This window comes from Gadus morhua, chromosome 1 (assembly GCF_902167405.1).
Source record: "Gadus morhua chromosome 1, gadMor3.0, whole genome shotgun sequence".
NCBI lineage: Eukaryota > Metazoa > Chordata > Actinopteri > Gadiformes > Gadidae > Gadus > Gadus morhua.
In genome coordinates, this window is record NC_044048.1 from 14961368 (window position 1) to 14983657 (window position 22290).

Here is a 22290-nt window from a genome sequence, read left to right on the forward strand (position 1 = left end):
ATGTTAAAAAAAGGCTATACATTTATTATGCGGCTTGACCTTTTGACCTATCCATATCAAAATACATCTGGTGGACTCAACTAACTGCCCCGAACATAACACAAAGCTTATTTTTTCCAAAAACCCACCTTTTGATTTTATACTATTTATTTTATGTTAAAAACAACTATAAATCTATTATGTGGCTTGACCTTTTGACCTACCCATATCAAAACACATCTGGTGAACTCAGCTAACTGCCCCACACATAACACAAAGCTTATTTTTTCCAAAAACCCACCTTTTGATTTTATACTATTTTTTTAATGTTAAAAAAAGGCTATAAATGCATCATGCGGCTTGACCTTTTGACCTACCCATATCAAAACACATCTGGTGAACGCGGATAACTGCCCCACACATAACACAAAGCTTATTTTTTCCAAAAACCCACCTTTTGATTTTATACTATTTTTTTAATGTTAAAAAAAGGCTATAAATGCATCATGCGGCTTGACCTTTTGACCTACCCATATCAAAACACATCTGATGAACTCAGCTAACTGCCCCACACATAACACAAAGCTTATTTTTTCCAAAAACCCACCATTAGATTTTATAAATATTTTTTACTCTCAGAAAATGCTATAAATCTATTATGCGGTTTGACCTTTTGACCTATCCATATCTAAACACATCTGGTGGACTCAACTAACTGCCCCGAACATAACACAAAGCTTATTTTTTCCAAAAACCCAACTTTTGATTTTATACTATTTATTTTATGTTAAAAACAACTATAAATCTATTATGTGGCTTGACCTTTTGACCTACCCATATCAAAACACATCTGGTGAACTCGGCTAACTGCCCCACACATAAAACAAAGCTTATTTTCTCAAATAACCCACCATTTGATTTTCTGAATATTTTTTACTCTCATAAACTGCTATAAATCTATTATGCGGCTTGACCTATATCGCATAATAGATTAATAGCATTTTCTGAGAGTAAAAAATATTTATAAAATCAACGGGTAGGTGTTCTGAGAAAATAAGCTTTGTGTTATGTGTGGGGAACTTAGTTGATGTTTGGGGATAAGCAGCAAAGCAGTCAGGTAGCTATTTATAGCTATAATAAACTTCGTATTTTATTTAGGGAAAGCATTCTGAAAACATGTGCATGCACAATAAAGCAGACAAAAATATAAATAATAATTTTGTGTGCCCAGAGGGATACTTTTCTTTTCCCTCTGGGCTAAACCCAGGATGTTTATGAAAACTAGAATCGCCCCTGCTGGTCGCGCATAGAGTGGCGAAGTCACCGGTCTTCCGGTAGAGCTCATGGGACCTATGAGATCGAAAAATATGAATGGGTGTCAATGGAGAGAAAATAATTATTTTCTGGTCCCAGTCTTTATATGCCCTGGATTACACATATGTTGTTTGTGAATTTAAATGATAATTTTTCATGCAAAGAAAACTAAAAATGTTCGTGAAGAAGTTTGATAATTTTAGGTTTTATGTGAGGCCGCTTTGTGATGTTACCCGCTTTTTCTTGCTTGTTTTTTGATAACCTTTTAATCAGCAGCTTGGAATAACCTTATGTCCATACTGACGTGGAATATCACTTTATTGGTTTATATGTGTGCATACTGACAGACATAGTCCAAAAAACCTACCAGATGTATTAGGCGCTTATGACACATTTTAGCATTTGAGTTAACAGCTGAAAACAAAATGACCATTTTGCTAAGGTTTTGTGATGGAACTTAAAAGGGAGTATATTCTGTTAAGAAAAGCAAACATTCAGAAAAAGTGTGTTAATTGCCAGAAATCACTATTCAATGTCTCATATTAAAAAGAAGTCTAAGTTTTGTATAAATCTCAATAAAACTATGGGCCTGAAGTACGCCTATACCTTTCATTGTTCTAAATGAACAAAATACGACCAAACCGAAGACTATGGCACAACTATATGATTACTTTACAGTCGAAAGTGAAGTGGGCCTAAGGGCATGAGTTTGCTATACCTATCTTTGAATTCACATTCCCTGCATGCTTCCCAGTCAGCCTTTAGCTATTGATAACCCAATTGATCCAATTGACGTAGGCCGAGACTTTGGTATAGACACCCGGGTAGTACGGATTGGCACAACTAATGCCCCATGAGACGATTCCCTCCAGGTATCCATTGCAGACCAGCGGACCTCCAGAGTCTCCCTGTGGAACAAAACAAAACCAGATAGCCAATGAACACAAAGCACGGTTCACAATCAAAGTACCCTTTGTAATGTACTAAATAATTGATTGCCTTCCTGTATTCAGTATACTTCAAACCTCAATGTCTAACTTTATCATTATAAAAGGCAGACAGAGGTATGCAGAGATAAGAACGTACTTTCTCCAAGGGGTTGGCCAGAGATAAAATGATGATTGCTGTTAAATGTCTACAGTACCGGTTCAACGGCAGGTCTATTCCCTTGACCGGCCCATCCTCTTGCTGTGCATTGTCATCCCCATCCATGGCTTAACTGTATTATCTCTCCAGGCCCCCACCACGGACCTATTGGTTCTCTGTGTATAACAGGCTTGTTACCTGGCAGGAGTCCTTGCCCCCAAACCGGGAGCCAGCGCAGATCATGTTACGGGTGATGCGGCCCCAGTAGTAGTAGTAGCATCTCGGGATGATCTGCACGTCCACGGCCCGCAGCACGGGGGACAGAACGCTGCTATAGGTCTGTGTCACCCCCCAGCCGCTCACTGTACAGGTCATTCCGGCATGTATGCCGTTTGGAAGTCTGACGGGCTGAACGTGGGCGTTGAGGCTGGCCGGTCTACTCAGCTGCCGCAGATGAGAAGCAAAGCAGACGAAAGAAACGGATATCACACCATCACGGACATCACACCATCACCACATCTTAACTTTTAGAGTGTGTGTGTGTGTGTGCGTGTGTGTGTGTGTGTGTGTGTGTGTGTGTGTGTGTGTGTGTGTGTGTGTGTGTGTGTGTGTGTGTGTGTGTGTGTGTGTGTGTGTGTGCAGGGCCGACGGACTGCGGGGACAAAGGGGACAGTTGTGGGGGGGCCCAAGGCAGAGGGGGGGCCCATGAAAAAAAAAAATAATAATAATAATAATAATAATAATAATTACGTATCGGCCACGTCCCCCCCCCCCCGTCAACAATCGCTTCGCTCCATACCCCCGTCACCCCCCGTCCCCCCCGTCAACAACTTAGCGCAGGGGGGCCCATTAGTACCTATAGTATAGGGGCCCAGGATTTGGTGCTACGGCCCTGTGTGTGTGTGTGTGTGTGTGTGTGTGTGTGTGTGTGTGTGTGTGTGTGTGTGTGTGTGTGTGTGTGTGTGTGTGTGTGTGTGTGTGTGTGTGTGTGTGTGTGTGTGTGTGTGTGAGAATGTAACGTATAAATAGATGGAGTGAATGTTATTCGGATTGTAAACGTTGGTTATTATTCTCAATCGTCAGATGAAACCGGGAGTTTTATTTGAAGGAAACCTTACCTTGATGAGCATGATGTCATTGCTGAATGTCCTATAGTTATAGTTGGCGACGTATATCCTGGAGACGTTGAATACCTGCTCATAACCCTCTTCCTGACTCAAACTGTGTTCACTCAGCACCACCGTCAACGAAGAACTCCTGGTTAGGCAGGGCACACGGCGTCATGGCAAAGCACGGGGAAAACATATTTTTTCGTTTTTTGCAGTGCAGATGTTTGACAAAACTGCTAAACATACTTTGAACACAATCACAAACAGAAAGAACTGCCGCTTACTGCTCAAATTGATCCACATGTGCTTGTGGTTGCACGATGAGCTATAAAAGAGCTCTGAATCTGCGTCGCCATTCATTTGCGTCTCTAACAAAATCAGAATATTTACCCTTTAGACAATGCCTTCTCAAGCAGGCAAATCAGGTCCAATTTCTAAATGTATGATTTATAAATGAGTAGCCTATTTTCGAATAATTAACATTTAATCAATAAGCATTAAAAAACGAAATATGATTGGCATTATATAGTTGTCCAACCTCTCGATCATAGCGCAGCAGGCACGGTCACATCCTACTAGTTAACAGTTCTATGAATTGGCAGTACTCACGGCTTCCAGCAGTGGGCAGCAGACACTACCCACTCTGCGTGGATCAGTGTCCCTCCACAGTAGTGACGCCTGGTTTCAGATTGCAGGGATGCTTGATATTTTATGGAATAAGGCAAAACCTCCTGGCCCCCAATAATCCTGGCTGAATATGCCTCTGCACCCAGTGAGGTTAGAAAGAAAAATGTTTCAGGACATTCAAATTATACCCAGCTTCCTCATCATTTTGTGTGTTTGTACTATCATGTTGCCAGCAAAGTGCCATTGTGTTGGAGAGTGCCTGACTCAAACAAGGTCAGACAGTCATATATATATATATATATATATATATATATATATATATATATACACACGCAAATGTATATAGTTAATGAAATATGATTCTTTACATGCTACATCACAAACATAGAGCTATGCTGTGTTCACCATAAAATAAAATAATTAATGTATAATGTATATACTGCAGTAAGCCAATGTGTGTTGTCTATATTTATACATTTGTAACTTATAAATATAAACAAATATATTGTCTATTATCCATATTATAAGCATAACAAGCATTGGTCGATTTTTTGATTTTTTTTAAGAATAGCATACTTTTGAGACGAGAAAGAAATATACCTGTTACAATTAGAGAGGTGAGGAGCAGCGATGTCCATCTCATTGCCTCTTTCATTTTAACTCGACCTGTTAAATAGCGGTTGACTGAAAGATGACAGTTGAAAGATGACTGAGAGGCAGGTATTAATTTGCACAAGACCCTTGAAAATCCGCTCTACACAGTGACAATAATAGGAAAGTTATGCTCTTACCCGTTATCCTAAATGATCATCAATCTTCAGAACTTCTGCAACTGGTTGGACTGAGACACCTCATTCTTTATATAATGTAACAGTATCCTTATCCAAATCTCTTTTTTTGTCCAACTATCTTTTGGTCTCAGTAAGTAAGTGGGCCATCCCACATCACATTACACTAAAGCTGACCTAGTACAGAACAAAGATATGGTCTGCTTCTCCATTGTGAGTCTCTCACACACCTTGGGATGTATTGTTATGAAGAATATGCTTGGGAATGGAACACCAGCACCAGAGTGTCCATCCAAAGAATATGGACACCTAGATTGATGGGTTAAATGTCTCATGACTAGATGAGTTGTGGAAACATCATTGTGGGGTAAACAAACCTACTCCTTATTTGTGTGATTTGGCAAGTCTGCTCTGCAATTTGGTGATTTATCAAAGCTTTCATTTTGCCGTTTGCATTATGTTTAGCCTATCTCTTATTATCTAATGCAACTACTAAAATAATTATATGCAAATGAATAAACTTTCCTTATTGTTGCAACACCACTGAATTTCAACACCTCAATATAAAATGTATGATGTGATTCACATAACAAGCATATATAGCCTATATGTTCAGCTTGAGGTTCAGTTTGAGCTCATGCATAGCCTTTCAAATCTAAAAGCCATTTGAGTGGGCAGCATTTCGGCCATTACTGCAGTTCTGTCAGCATCACTCATTTCATAGATTTAAAAAATGATTGCATGAAATGGTGTTACAACTTAGTTTGGCGGTATGGTTCCACTGTTTTCTGTTGTTCTCTGCTGTAGGATTTAAAGCATGACATACTTCTATGTATTCTGTCAGATACAGCATACAGCATTTGACAACAGGGAGCACTATACAATCCCCCACAGGGTAAATCAGATATATCAACCCAGAGTATATATATCTAAATAGCCATTTTATAGACATTCTTATATTAAAAATGGCCATTATAAATGTTTTGTTTTGCAATTAAACGTTAAAATATGTTACCATCTTGCAAGGAGTGTGCTCATTACATACCTGTGAATAATGGTGGCACATATTGTGCTTATTTAATGCACAAAACATCACATGGTGTGACACTTTATATCATGTTCTGTGAGAAATATTTTATATTTTATAGATTTAACCATTAAATAGAATAAATGGTAACACACTTTAGTTCAGCAGTATGGTTCCTCTCTTTGAGGTTGCTCCCTTCTTTGGATTTAAAGCATGACATACAGATGTCAGATGCAGCATGCTCAAATTTTGATAGCAGGAAGCACTGAACAATCCCCAATGGGGTACATCAGACACCTCAACCTATTGTGTAACATACAGTACAGAGCAGAATCAAAACAGGTGGAGGCTCGGGTGGTGCTAGCTGAAATCCATATCAGGACACTTAACTTCATAGGGTTGTGGGTGTGTGTGAAGTGGAAGATGTTAAATTGACACATTTGATACATTTGTTTGATTGGACCGCGTTAGCTGTCAGCTGATAGGCGGCACACGACTAGAGTGTACTACCATAACACGAATCACCCACTTGTGTGACCGTTTTCCTTGTCATGCGATATCAAAAGACTCTATTTAGACTTTTGAACTCTGTTAAAATCCCTTCACTTTATTTAAGCCATTTAATGTTTCTTTACGTCTTAATCTATGCGGCTTTATTCAAACATATTTTCAACCTCACTTTGTACTACAGCACCCACCTCATTTTCTGCAGGAAATTCATTTTTTCTAGTTTTAGTTATTATAGTTAGAAAAGTAGTAGCGCATGATTCCAAGCAAATTGGAACATTAAGAATTTGGACTGGAGTCAAGCTTTTTTTGTTTATACAATTTTTTTCAAATTTGTGTTAAATTACGCGAAAAGTGACAATATGTGAAAATATTTCCACAGTCTAATTCAAAATGGACAAATCTCATATGTGTAATTCATGGCACATTTCCAACGAGATTAAATATTATTGGTCTCAATGTCAATGTTACATAACTTTAAAGCTAGGGTAGGCCATTTTGAGAAGCTAGTCAGAGTAGGCTAGGCTACTGAGAACCGAGAACCAAACTGAGAAAATTCCATCCCTCCCTTCAGGCCTCTCTCCAAAGCCACACCCCAAAACAAAGACTAACAAGGGCGCACTCACACTAGGCCATCTGTACCGTGCCCAAGTCTGTTTGACATCTCTGCGCCCCTAAGTCTAGGTCGTTTGGCTAGTGTGAGCACGCCGACCGTACTCAAGTACAATTCAAATCCGTGGCCTTCGGAGAGGTGTGCTCAGGCCACGGTACAGAATGATGCTAATGAGCACACGCATGGCTACGCAACCTAAACTGGATGAAGTATAGTCCACGCGACCCTTCATTCCCATTAAACAATAAACATGACGGCAAGCGGTTCACGAGTAGGTTCACGTTGGTGCGATAGTGAAGTTGAGTTTTTGATAAAAGATCCCCAATTCGTCACGGCGCAGGCTTTCGGTTCACCGGAGAAGGCGGGGCTGCGCACAGAGTCGAGATCTCTTTAGAATAATTTGCATACTCCCGAATGTTATTATTTTTTTATTAAAGAGCCCATGCCATTAAAATCACATTTTTCCTGTTGTTTGTTAAATAACATAGGTCTGAATAAGTTTGTGAGCTGTGGTAAGTTTGAAATCTATGCAGTGTGTCTGCTGAATGCAATAGGCAATGAAAGGAAAAAGGCAGAAGAAATGAGCCAATCTGGATGAGGTGACACTGTGACGTAGCGTTGTCAAACTATTATTCATGGCCCTGCCCACTTGGTTGGTTCGTAACCACCCACAAGAATTCTGAATGAGTCGTGATTGAGCTAGTGCTAAATGCTAATACGTGTATGGTAGTTGCTTAGTTCGTAGTAACAGGCTAGTTACAGAATTTTGAATGCAATGGCAGAACGACATCGAAGTACATGAACTGCGACATGCTGCCTGCCGCCGGTTGCCGCGGCGCGAGGCACCCCCGCCGCGAAGCACCACCGCCCGGCAGCGGGCAGCCGGGCGGTGGTGCCTTGCGCCGGCAGCAGGCAGCGCGCGGTTCTGTCTACTACAGATTGATGTGGAAGTGGAAGAACCAGAGACGTCGGAGAACCCGACGAAGTCCTTTGTGATTCATTATATCGTCTGGACGTGCACACAGCTTTTGGCCGTGATAATATGTATTATTTGATATAGATATCTATGTATTATATGATATTATTTAGATATAGAGCTCCAGGACTGTAACGCAAGTGTTGTACACTTCCTTGTTATTTGGATAACCGTTCTGCTGTTGGTGTGATGGCGCATAACACGTAGGACTCTCGTCTCTGGTATTTCTACAACGAGACTCGTAGTGGGGGTTATCTCAGCCATGGTTGAGAATGAATTGGGGAAAAGGAACATTGGCTTTGACTCCCTGAAGTAGGCATGAACCACAACATGGAGGAGAAAGGGATTGTTGACCGCGGTCTTCTCCCGCCGGAGCCTCGCTGCCGATGGACCACCGCTTCAGGAGGCGGTGATTAGCGCTGACCGCTGCCGAGGCGGCGGGAAGCAGGGCTCAAGCGGGATACATTCGCGGCCAACAATCCCCTTCTCCTCCATGTCGTGGTTCATGTACTTCAGGGAGTCAAAGCCAAAGTTCCTTTCCCCCAATTCATTCTCAACCATGGCTGAGATAACCCCCACTACGAGTCTCGTTGTAGAAATACCAGAGACGAGAGTCCGACGTGTTGTTTAGATCCTAATAACAACTACAGCAGCGTTACAGTCCTGGGGCTCTACATCTAAATAATATCATATAATACATAGATATCTATATCAAATAATACATATTATCACGGCCAAAACCTGTGTGCAGACGATATAATGAATCGCAAAGGACTTCGTCGGGTTCTCCGACGTCTCTGGTTCTTCCACTTCCACATCAATCTGAAGAAGACGCGGTCGTTTGATCGTCTGGAGGCTCACACAGCTTTTGGCCGTGATAATATATATTATGATATAGCCATTGCGATACATCCACCGTAAACAGAGCGCATGGTACCGTGGCTACAAGGTGCTCGGGGCCAGGTGATAATATATATTATAGATTATATGATATAGATATAAATATGGGTTTATAAGAGCCATTGCGATACATCCACCGTAAACAGAGCGCATGCAGGGCCAGGTGATAATATACATCATATATTAGATTATATTATATAGATATCTATGTATAATATGGGTTTCTACGAGCCATTGCGATACATCCACCGTCAACAGAGCGGCGAGCGCATGGTACTGTGGCTACAAGCTGCTCAGGGCCACACCCCCACCCCCCTCCTTGACCTGCCTTGACACGCCCACCGTAACCAGAGCGCATTGTACTGTGGCTACAAGCTGCTCAGGGCCACACCCCCACCCCCCTCCTTGACCTGCCTTGACACGCCCACCGAAACAGCGCGTTTGGGGGAAGCTCAATGTGCGACTGGTTTGGAGTGGCTGTAACTCTGCACCACGGCTGAATTTCGGGGACGTCTTTGAATACTGTGTTTGTAGCCAACTAATACCTATATTAAAGCATCCATAAATAGCATGGCATGGGATCTTTAATGAAGACACCCGCATGAAAGAATAAGTTCACGTCTGAGTGTAGGCAACAAACTCGATTAACTATTGTCAAGTGCAAAAACGCCAACGTATTCTTTATTTTGCTGGCTTGTTTTGTATCCCGACAAAAGCCTCGTAAGGACAGTTCCTCTGGGTTTCTCTCGTAGATCGCACCATCTTTCAACGTCGTTGTTTAATACGACAGCATCACCTTCTCTCACATGATCAGCAGCTCGCGGATTTCACTTTCTCTCCAGTTAAAACTGCTCATGATCATATCCCTGCGTTGTCTCTGTTGAGAACCGTGGAGCCATTGCATTTACACCTGGGTGAAACCCAATAAACCGCCAATTTGTGCAGGGTCCAGGAGGGTAAATTGGGGCTCTAGCTCCAGCAGGCAATAACCTCGGGAAGTGTAAACGCGCGGACCGTGCCACGAAAAAGGCTTGCATAAAATGGCATATTTGGTAGTGTTAAAACGCTCAGTGAGAGAGGGCTGTATCTGAGTAGAACGGCTCCAAATAAGCAACAAAGTCAATAAAGTGTAAATTGTGTTCTCTGTGTTGTTCTACAAAGCAGCAGACGCTTAGTGATGACTAATTACGGCGTGATGGCGTATGTACAGTACAAGTGCAAAAACATATCTGAGAAAAACCTTCCTGGCAGATTTCTGTTGGACTATTGTAAATGAAAACAGTTTAGATTCCTCTGTAGATTGCAACACTTTCCTTTGACTGAGACTCTCCCTTGTCGTCATGAACTGAAACTCCCTCTAACAAGGATAGATCACATTACCATTCATTGACAAGACAAGATCACTTATATATTAAATAATTTCATCATGCTTCAACGCTTAGATTTCCATTAATCCACCACACCACTGAACGTTTGCCATATTAGTTAAACACATAAATATAGTGCTTCTTTGTGCATTTTCTTTGGCCAACATATTATTTTATTATTATTAGTTTGTGTTAACATTGTTGTTATAATTAACATACACAGTAGACTAGTCACAGAGCGAGAGCAGGAGGTTGGTCTTTAAAAAAGGAGACCTTCTATTATCAATCAGGCTGGGATCTGGAGCCACGGTGTGCTGAGAGTCAAGAGTTCAAGGAGGGCAGGGTAGGGCAAACCGTTCCCCAGAGAAACCCAAAGCCTGCTGGGGATACTCTGCTGCTGGGGCGGAGAGGTGGAGAGACACGGGAACAACAAGAGCCACGCCCTGTCACGCTCAGCAGTGGCATCGGTGACTGTTCTTATCAGGAAATAATTGCATGTTATGGAACTACAACTATCAATCATACATCAACGTGTGAACACTCGCTATAATTGCTACATCCACTATATTTAATAGCGTAACATAACAAGCAATTTGAGTATACAGCATTTTCACCATCTCTGCAGTTACATTCAGGTCATTTGGTGACCTGTTTTTTATTTGAAAGAAAGAAAAACAGTTGGAGTCACATTACCTGTTTTGTTCTTGACAGAGAAATAGGACAAGTAAGATCCAAGTCTCCTTTCTACTATACATTTACAAACCAGTGTCACAGCTGTGATGGAGTGATAATCTATTCATTTGATCCAGCTTGGTTTCTCACCCACATTTTATTCTTTACGTGAACAATTGTAATCTTTTTGTGCTTGTTTACCAAAGTCGATGTACTGTGTTTGGAAATATCGACGCAATACATCCATCTGGGGGGAATGGAAATGTTTATTTTTTGTATAATATCTTAAATATATAGTTGAACAAGAAGTACTGCAACTTTGTGACTAAATTTAAAACGGTTACAAAGGCCTAGTCCCTATCCCATTTTATTTCCTATAGGAATCGTGTCAGTAGGAACCTTTGTACCTTTAGATAATATTGCAAATGACTGGACTTAACCTCCTAACTTTTCTTTTTTCTGCATGTGTGTTTAATTAATGCATATTATTATTAATATAAATGTTTAAAGTAGTTTTTTTATAATTATTCCGGTTACACTTTGTTATTAACATACAGTAGGCCTATATTTACAGATATAAATACAAATATGTCGAATTATTTATTTATCTAATAGCTGAATTGTCGGTTTGTGTAGAAGGGGCTCCACCAAGGGGTAGCATTGGAAACTACTTGGTTTTATTAGCCACGTGGGCAATTTTAAAATCTTCTCTCGTTGATTAAAAGTCTCCTGTTGAATATCTTTGTCGAGAGCATTCAGATTTCGGATAGGATTGACAATATACATATATATATATATATATATGCATGGGATAATTATAATGCTTCTTTGTGTATTTCCTTTGACTAAAATATTATAAAAATATATACATTATGTTATCTTCTATATATTGTCTCATCATTCATTCCCAATTGTAACAGTAATCTATAAAGAACTATATAAATTATGCTATTTGGGAATGTTAGTATTTTATTATTTTAGTATTTTGAAAAGCGTTGTACAAAATAAATGTATTACTATTTCTTATAAGATATTTGATCTGGTCAAAGAAAAACATAAGAGGCAAAAAAGGAAACGAAATTGTATCCATCACGCTGAGATCTAGAGCCACATGTCAACAAATCAAGAATCCGGGAGGGCCAGGCAGGACCCCGCGACAACCAGAGACACAAACGGCCTACAGGGAATCTCTGCTGCTGGGTGGAGGGATGGGGAGACACACACGGGAACCCACGCCCTGTCGAGCTGAGCAGTTGCATCGGTGACTCGTGTGGAAGACAAAGATGGTGAGACGTGGTTCATCTTTGGTATCAGTTGCAACGCGGGCCCTTAGCCAGCCCTGCAGGTCATTACAGGGACGTCCAGGGGTGGGGGGTGTTGGGGGGGGGAGGTTGTAATATCGAACCCCTTTCCCAATATTCCTCCAGGAGATTTACTTTAACTAACTTTTACTGAGTTGTTGCACAAAAGTTATTTTGTTCTGATCCAAGGTTCAAAATCACTGAAACATTTGACACTACATAAACAAGGTGGACCGAATGTATATTTATTTTTATATTTGATGAAGGGGGTTCCTGCCTGGTTGGGGGTTGGAAGGAGTTGCTGTGACGTGCTTCAATTAGGCTATATATTGTTCAAGGGAGGACACAAGGTGACCATGGAAACGGAAATAGGAACTTTGAGAAACCCGAGAGTGCAGGTGAGATCTAGCCCTTAGGATTAGACCGCTGGTCGTGCTCAGGGGAACACTCTCTCCCTCTCACCCTGCGACACGGCAGTGTGCCGCCGACCCCCGTCGCCTCGCCATGGACCTGTCTTCTCTCCTACTGTGTGGGCTGGCCGTCAGCTGTAAGTAGCCTCTTTATTGACTGTTAATCACATGTGTGCTGGTTCTCTTTTTGGTGACCCAGTTTAGTACTTCCGCAACTCAGATGTGGTCGTGGAAGAGTGGAGCGTTCTGTGTTTTTGATGGGGTGGGAGGGTACGCAAGCAGGACTGGATAGTATTAAACTGTAAGAGCTTAACTGGTGAGAGAATATTGAATATGATTTATGCTCTATTAATGTTTTTGGGTGTATAACAGTATACGTACTATACTTCACAGTGTGTTGGTGTGACCTTAATACTGTTATCAGCTCCTGCTTTTTGGGGCATTCAAACCGGCTCTTGGTTCTGAGGTCCTGTGAGACCACTCCTTGGCAGGACACCCCATGGTTCCTGCTGACTCAGGACTATGTTTTGATTGGTCTTGGCTGAGCTGGTTGGATGGAGTCCTAAACCACGCTAAAATAAAATAAAATGTACAAAGGAAGGCAGATACAATCAGTTTGGTTCAAGAGAGGGAATGGAGATGTTGAACTGGCAATCATTCATACACAATAGAGTCAGAATATTAATGGTCATATCCTCATAAAAAAAATTCAATGACTGTATGAAGTAGACAAGACTTTATCATACTAGACTATACTATACTATACTAGACTAGACAGACTAGACTAGACTAGACTATTGGACTGGACTGAACTGGACTACTTGACCTTGAATAAATGAACCCAAACAGCTCAACTCCATGAAACTTAAATAATATAAATTGACTTAAATGAAATTTGGGTAATTATGATCAACTGAATTTGACTTAGACATGATCAACGGAAACTTATTTTAATCATCCATGAAATGTGAACCATGCAAAGTCATGTTAGAGAAATTAAACCAATCTAATCTCAGAAAGACTAAACTCAGATGATGAAAAAGACAGATAAGATAAGATAACTAAGATAAACTAAACAAATCATATGCAACTTTATTGATTCATAAAGTTGCATTTTTTTTATGAACATCCATGATTCATAAAAAAAACATCTTCCTCCAGTCCTGACTATTTCAATATCTATCTAAGTTAATTGCAGTCAGCGCACACACAATAGAGATGTCAAAGTGAATTCATAAATAAATTAGAGTAATTACATACCCAAATACTTATTCCATTGTATGTTAGATAAGATTAGTCATAATTTCCAAAAATGCAAGTTCACTTTTGCTACATTGCTACTACCACCAAGAAGGGAATGTGTAGTGTGTCGTTTAATGTAGTAAATCAAAATCTATTTAATTAAGTCTTTATGAAGTAAATTTGCATTAATACAATTTTGAATTAAATTTAAATAAAATTGTATTTGTATTGCCAATAATCAGGTACAGTCTCAAAGGGCTTAACAGGCAGTAAGTTTATGACACACTTATTAGGGCGTCCCCTATTGTTTCTGTAACGTTTTTTTTTTCCCTCAAATTCTGTAAAAGTCATACTGCAGCCTATACCGTGAATCGAAAACTCTTGAAATTATCAGGTGTGGTTACCAATAACCCCCACCACTACCCATAAAACCAAATATGTGGTACTGGACCCAAAGGTGGCACTATTGTAAAAAATCATGAATTAGGCTTATTTCTCCTCACCAGATTGACCTCGACTCAAAATTCTTTCATAATATTAATCTCTAGAATCAGATGCATCTATAAAACCATCAAAATCGCCACATAAAATGTTTTGACCAAGCCTCACAAAAATCATCAAAAATAATTTGTTTTATTTAGTTCCATTTGAGAAATATTGGCCAATAAAGTTGGAGCAGTCAGCCCATTGTTCTTGACCATTTTGTTATTGTATAAAGAAACATGACTATTAGGTGGATACCAATGCCCCCCACTACCCATAAACCCAAATTGTGGTACTGCACCCAAAGGTCGGCACGGCGCTTTTAAAAAAAATATGAACTAGCCTTATTTGTCCTTACCAGATTGACCTGGACTCAAAATTCTTTCATCATATTAATCTCTTAAATCAGATGCATCTTTTTCACCCTGGTCTTCTGCTCTAAAAATGTTTACTTTTCCCACAATTTCATAGAAAATCCAAAGGCCACAGTCTGAACCCATTTAGCCTATATGACAATTTTGTTATTGTATAACTACCTTACGGCTATCATTAAGTGGATACCATTAACAGTGCAATTTTTTTTTTTTTAAGAAAGCCCTTAATTCTCTTGTGAAATGTGTGCTTTGAGTTTTCTTGATGTTGTGTGCTTATCAATAGACATTTTCACCACGTGAATGAGGCTTCCTGCAGTTCAGGAATGTCAGTGACTCAATTGGGGAATTCCTTGTATTGGTGATCCTTAGGTTGAGAGTTTGAATCCTGATTAGAGCATTATGAACACGCTGAACATGACATTGCCACTCATTTAAGAAACACAACATTGAATCAGCACCTGAGATTCGTCAGGCAATCAACATTCCAGCTCATTCGTTTCAAATAATCGGACTGTCAAGACACAGTATGGCATTAAGGGGAACTTCTTCGTTAACCATTTTTCCTTCATAATTAACTCTGTCATATTTATATTTCTTCCGTTAGTGTTCTTGCCTACAAATGTTTAATTTCCCCAGAATTTCAAAGATTTTTCAGGTATATGCTTTTAAGAAAGCACTTATTTCACTTGAGAAATGTGTGCTTGGAGTTTTCTGGATGTTGTGTGCTTATCAATATACATTTTGACCACGTGAATGAGACTGCAGTTCAGGTCTATAAGTGGCTCAATGGGATATTGCCTTGTACAAGTGATCTATAGGTGGAGAGTTCGAATCTCGATTAGAGCATTATGAACAAGCTCAACATGACATTCGGCCATTGCTCTGCAGCTCACCTGATAGCTGAGGCACAGTATTGTATTAAGTGGAACATCTTCCTTCATAATTATATGTCATATTTATATATCTTCCATCATTGTGTTCTTGACTTGTAATTTAGCTTGGACCCTGTTAATCACCGCTATACAGAGCAAAAGTTAAAGAGAAAAAGTTTTAAGTATACATCATTTAGTATATTTTTCCATGTAGCCTCTCTTAAAAGAAAAGTGAATTACATTCAAAAACCACAAAACCAGACTTGTTTTCTGAATATTGAGGTATTACTATGAATTTAAATCACAGTTTGTCTATTCATTGTTAGTATTGTTTTGCACAATGTTCATTTCCCACTACCAGGCGGTATATATCTCAATGTGTCATTGTCTTTTAGTGATTCTCATTCCCTGGAGATTCAATCAGGGCTTTGATGGGCAGTTGCATAATGCCAACCAAATTTCCCATTCTCTTGTTTGTGTGGTGTGCACACACCCAAGTGATGGAGCTCATGTATAGGATTACCTATTCTTTCTCTCTTAAGGTAATTATAGCCTGGGATCAAAATATGAGAATGGAGGGTCTTCGTTCAGCCCTCTCGGGTGTCTGGTAGGGAAGAGTAAGGGACAAAGCCCTCAGACCACAAAGCATTTCCACTCGTAGTAGCATGAGTGTACTGTGTTAGCCATGTTGTCGTACCATGTTGATAGCAAGTTCTGAGGATTCAATGGAGAATACGAGACGTAGAGAGATATAATATAATATTATGTAATATAATACACCGAGCAGACATAAGGAGGTAGCCTTTGATTGACCTGACCTTTGGAAGAACTATATAACGATTTAAGATCAGCTTAATTGCTCAACGACAGGACATAGTGAAGTAAAACCTGTTAGAAAATGTAAAGCGGGAATATACTCCATTATAGTTTTTAATAACTTATTGTAGTTTTTTACATAATGTTATACTGCTATATGAAATATTTTCGTACTAGTCATAGTACTGCAATTTGTATTAACCCATCTATCTATCTATGTATCTATCCATCTATCTATCCGATTACCGCTATCTATTGGTCTGTCTGTCACTCAATCTATCTGTTTATCTGTCTATCTGTCTGTCAGCATGTCTGTCTGTCTGTCTGTCTGTCTGTCTGTCTGTCTGTCTGTCTGTCTGTCTGTCTGTCTGTCTGTCTGTCTGTCTGTCTGTCTGTCTGTCTGTCTGTCTGTCTGTCTGTCTGTCTGTCTGTCTGTCTGTCTGTCTGTCTGTCTGTCTGTCCGTCTGTCTGTCTGTCTGTCTTTCTAATCATCTGTCCGTCTGACTGTAGAGAGGGATGAAAGCACCTGGGATAGCAGAATGAGATTTGGTTTCCTCTCTTGATTGTATTTTGGTGTTATTAATCTGCTGATGCAACAGCAGCATTCATCATATGCTGCCCCAATTTCCACTTAAAACCAGTCTGTAAATATATGTATATCAGGGCATCTGGACCCGTGGTGTTGTCATGCCTGCTACTGTATGAACTGTGGAGGAGGCCGGAGAATACTTTGATTGAAATTGTTCTGTGCTTGTGTCGTCTTGCTGTTCAAGACCATTCCAAATAAGTCTCACCTGTGTTTTATGTTTGTTGCCTTCCAAACGCCAGGCCATGCTCAGATGGAAGGCCGGATAGTGGGCGGCTACGTCCCAACTCAGAACTTCATCAAGTACATTGTCTCCATCCAGACGACCCAGGGGCGTCACTTTTGCGGCGGGTCGCTGGTCAACAAATACTGGGTGCTCACAGCAGCCCACTGTGATGTTGGGTGAGTTCATGTTGAGGACTAAGCTATGGCTTGTGATGTGCTGTATTACAGCAGGAAACGCCACAGAGTACACTAATCCACAACCACAATTTGAGACGCACAATTTTGGAGGTGCTTCATTTTCCATGACACACCTTTCAACGATCGATGTCTCCAACGGCCGAGATGAAGATGGTTTCCTTATCTTCTGCCATTTTGAGGATTCTCCAAATTCTGTTGGAGTTTATATATTTTTTTTTTTCGAGAACTACCAAATGGAAGAAGAGGGTAATTCAAATTGAGGACACTCAAGGTGTCCTCAACTTGACATCTCTGCATGTGTGCAGGTAAATAATTGGCACACTTTACGACGAGTGCTTAGCGATATCAGATTTGTAATTACTGTAACTTATCAAGACCGAAAGAAAGCGATACAAGCCCAGACAATGGGATGCATTGTGCACTGGTGAAACACCCAATGCCCTGGATTTTGACTCAAGCGCCTGACGACTATGGGGGATAATTGATGACGTACTTATGAAACACGAGTTTCCTTATGGCTGGGAAGGGGATAACCCACGTAAATAACACATCATTTGGTCTCAACAAATAGGTTATCCCCTCGAATGTCATCAAATGGCCAAAGACAACAGGAACGACCTGTCGGAAGTTCTGAACGCTTGCCCTGACTTCAGCGCTTCTTTGGGTTCTTCCTCAGGGCAGATAACATGTTGATAGTGGCGGGAGATTACTCCCTGTCCATGTACGAGGGGACAGAGCAGTTCAACATACCCCAGCTGTTGATACCACACCCTGACTACATCGGCGAGAACAACAACGACATAATGCTCATAAAGGTACACGAGGTGCCAAGAAACCGTGATGATGCAGAATATGTCCGGCAAAATAAATGTGTTGTTGTTGTTGTTACATAAATGAACTCAACTTAGGTCAAGCAAGCCAGCAGGAGTTCCTCGCTCATTGTCCTGTTTGTCTCTCCACCATCTCCATCTCTATGTTTCTCTCTCCGTCTCTCTTCCTGTGTCACTCTCTCTGCCTCTCTCTCCCTGCCTCTCTCTTTGCCTCTCTCTCTGCCTCTCTCTGCCTCTCTCTTCCTCTCTCTCTCTGTTTCTCTCTCTGCCTCTCTCTCTGTCTCTCTCTGTCTCTCTCTGCCTCTCTCCCTGTCTCTCTTTGTCTCTCTCTCTCTCTCTCTCTCTCTCTCTCTCTCTCTCTCTCTCTCTCTCTCTCTCTCTCTCTCTCTCTCTCTCTCTCTCTCTCTCTCTCTCTCTCTCTCTCCATGTCTCTCTCTGCCTCTCTCTCTGCCTCTCTCTCTGTCTTCTCTCTCCCTGTCTCTCTCTGCCTCTCTCCCTCTCTCTCTCTGCCTGTCTCTCCCTGTCTCTCGCTGCCTCTCTCTCTGTCTCTCTCCAGTTGAAGGCGCCCGTGAACCTCAACAGCTACGTGGCCATCGTCCCTCTGCCCATGCAGGGCTCCAGCGTGGCGGATGGCCGGTTGTGCCGCGTGTCGGGCTGGGGCTTCACAGGCTCCGAGCTCCCCTCCATCCTCAGGACCGTCAAGCTGCCCATGGTGTCGCTGGAGAGGTGTAACGGCAGCACCTCTTACGGGGGCAACATCACGGACAACATGATATGCGCCGGGTTAAGCTCTGGCGGGAAGGATGCCTGTAAGGTGAGGCCGATCAAGACAACAAATGTCGTTCCGTTCAGCTCACCCTCCGTATTCCGGCGGGATGTAGCGTAGGCTGTTGTCGATTATAGTCCTGTCCTTCGTATTCCCGTGTCTGCCACTGCATATTTTGCACTTTAAAGGTGACATATCATACCACCAGGTGTGAGTGTGATTAGCCATTACAAGCCTTTTGGAAAATCGGCCTCTTCTGACATCACAAGTGGGCGTGTCCACTTCGATTTATGACGGATAAATGAGCAGCGTTTGCTACAGTCCACTGGGTAGGCTGGTAGACTGATCCATCCAGCACACATCTAGGTGGACACGCCCACTTGTGATGTCAGAAGAGGCAGATTTTCAAAAATGGCTTGTAATGGCTAATCACACTCACCCCTGGTGGTATAATATGTCACCTTTAACCTTCCCCACTGGGTGTAGTCGGAGTGTAAAGCGCCCGGCGCCTTGTCTAACCCCGGGGTTTCTGCTGTTCAAGGGAGACTCCGGGGGTCCCCTGGTGTGTGAAGGCAGGCTGTATGGCGTTGTTTCCTGGGGTAATGGCTGTGCCCAGGCTGAGTTTCCTGGAGTCTACACCGCCGTGGCCAAATACCGCAGATGGATAGACCGCACCATCTTCAACTACTACAGCAGATGCAAGTATTAGTAACTGTACATTTGATCAGGAACTTATAGCAGTTAAGGACATCTTAACTTCAGGTCTCCGATTTAATTGAGCCTTTCTTGTTTTTTTTTAGCATAATTCATTTTCCCTTTTTTATGTGTTGCATATTTAAACTTCAATTTTTATCAGGTGTAGTAAATCATTTAAGCTTTTCTGAAATGACTTGATGAAGTTGTTTCATGAATTGGTAGACAATTGTATATGCATGAATGAGGAATTCATGTATTCATAAATGAATATATATGATCAAATATCCCTGTGCCATATTTACCCTTATAATGCTATATACTGACATGCAGTGGTACATAACAATGTAGGCATTTCTTGAGATGTTCAAAACCATCCAAACATGTTTTCCTTTGGGTGTTCTTTCTCTATCATCTAACCCATAAATTGTTTTTGGGATGCATTCGTTGGTGCATAGAATACAAAGACTCTCTAACAAATCAAATGTCTAATATGGTAGCCCATGGGTTTGGGATGGTATTTTGCTTCACAATTAATCAAACAAACATGACTGAATGATGACTGGAATCAAAGACTGCATAAAAACCTTCCCATATATAAATATATATATATACAGAAATATATCTTTTTATGTTTAATCTTTTCAATAATCATTAATAAAATATCGCTCTCTCACATCTTAAGACACAGTTGCTCCTTAAGCACTTCTGAACTGGATTTCATCACCAGTCCATCACAACATCACATCAACAAGAAGGACATACACAGTAAACAACGGCATCAATCCATCACACACAGAGTTTTGGTCCAAATTAGTCCAAAAAGTGCCATTGTGGCCATGCATCTCTACTGAGGTGGGGAAGAAGATGAGGATACATGATAGTCGTTCGACGTTTCATCAACATTTCACCCTTTCTACGTTTGTGCGTGTCTATTACCCAAACAAATTTTTCTAAGTAAAGGATTTCTGCCAATTTTTGCTGGTTTTGTTTATTGTATGGAATAGTAGTGACATGTATGCAGTCACTACTTAAAAACAAGAACCTTTGTGGTGTGTGTTTGTTGTACAATGTAAAGGAACTGTGTTTTTTTCCTCGTTTTATATAATAAATTACTACCAATACATCCTGAGGCTGATTTGCGGATTCTTGGCTCCTTCTTCTTGTCTTGGAAATTCACAACACCAATACCAACAGCATGGACACTGGCTGGTCTTCACTGCCTCACGACGCTAGTGGAAAACAACAGGCTGTTATTCATTGAACCCTGTGGTGTAATCATATCACAGTGAATTGTACCGTAACCTCAAGGATGAGTGTCGCTACAACCAGCGATGTATAAGAATGAGTCAGCTGATCTAGCTGAATGTTTTTGATCAGCTCAGCCGGCTCTGGCCAGACAGGATTCCAGTAAGACAGTGCAGGAGGGGGGGGGGGGGAACCTAAGCTGGCCATGTGAAATCAGTACAGTCCTCATCACACCCCACAAGGCCCAGGCGCCTCACAACAGAATGAATAGTTGATGTCCTACTTTAGAGGGCTCTCGGGTTGCAGGAGCCTGGGCCTCGCGTCGCTCCGACCGCGGGATTGATGTTTCGCCCCGGCTTTTACAGCCCTGGTTCCACAGGCGGGGTCGCGTTAACAGGAATCACGGTTTTGTTCTTATGTCAGCCGGCCCCCATGTGGACCAGGCAACAAAGGCTCACATGAGGAAATGGTTTTGCTATTTGTGCTTCTCTGTGTGTGTGTGTGTGTGTGTGTGTGTGTGTGTGTGTGTGTGTGTGTGTGTGTGTGTGTGTGTGTGTGTGTGTGTGTGTGTGTGTGTGTGTGTGTGTGTGTGTGAGTGCACCTGTGTGCGTGTTTGAGTATGTGTGTGTGTGTGTGTATGTACGGATGTAATGATTCTGGCATGCACATAGTATGTATTGCATGGACGTTCCCTCCCAAGGGATTTGGCTTTGGGACTTTGGGATTACATGGTTGTATAGCTTTTTAAAATTTAAAAATAATATAATAATATTAAATATAACTGTCAATTATAATAACAAAATCTTTATGTACAGTTTTTTTGGTAAATGTTTTGTATATGGGACATGATGCTGTCACGCCGTCCACTTCTGCCACCTAGTTTGCGCCAGTCTCATCATCCATTCATCTCCCGCGCTCTACACATCCTCCATCAGCACACAGTATTTCAACCCTGGTTTTCATGCCCCAAGTCCTGCCTTTACATATTTGTTGATCCCACCTCAGTAGAGACCCTTTAATTGATTGTCTGTTTCAGCCACACTCTTCGAGCATTTAGGTCCACAATATTAAATACATTGCGTGTTTGAAGCAAATGCATTGAAATGCTTAAAGGGCCATCTGCATTTTGAGGAATAAATTAACCCAATTTTCCAAAGAAATTATTATTAGGAGTAGCATCTTCAAGTCACAACTTTTTCATGGATTTTCTCAATCCACTAGAGGGCATTTAATCATAAAAGCAGGATAAGAACAAACAAGTCAAGTAGAATCACAGCCTGT

At 41.2% G+C, this 22290-nt stretch overlaps 2 protein-coding genes across 2 annotated transcripts; one reads left to right on the top strand and one right to left on the bottom strand.

Moving 5' to 3' along the window:
* Positions 1 to 1107: 1107 nt before the first annotated feature.
* LOC115553355 (trypsin) lies at positions 1108 to 4992 on the bottom strand. The gene is made up of 6 exons (XM_030369491.1): positions 4907 to 4992; positions 4716 to 4799; positions 4098 to 4251; positions 3498 to 3636; positions 2578 to 2823; positions 1108 to 2201 (listed from the first exon to the last, which is right to left on the bottom strand). Exons 2-6 carry the CDS (start codon positions 4768 to 4770, stop codon positions 2055 to 2057), a joined length of 741 nt encoding a protein of 246 aa, XP_030225351.1. The 5' UTR covers positions 4771 to 4799; positions 4907 to 4992; the 3' UTR covers positions 1108 to 2054.
* A 7613-nt stretch (positions 4993 to 12605) lies between these two features.
* LOC115549441 (trypsin) lies at positions 12606 to 20738 on the top strand. Its single transcript, XM_030364685.1, has 5 exons — positions 12606 to 12813; positions 17292 to 17451; positions 18149 to 18287; positions 18859 to 19116; positions 19610 to 20738. Exons 1-5 carry the CDS (start codon positions 12771 to 12773, stop codon positions 19775 to 19777), a joined length of 768 nt encoding a protein of 255 aa, XP_030220545.1. The 5' UTR covers positions 12606 to 12770; the 3' UTR covers positions 19778 to 20738.
* Positions 20739 to 22290: the final 1552 nt, after the last annotated feature.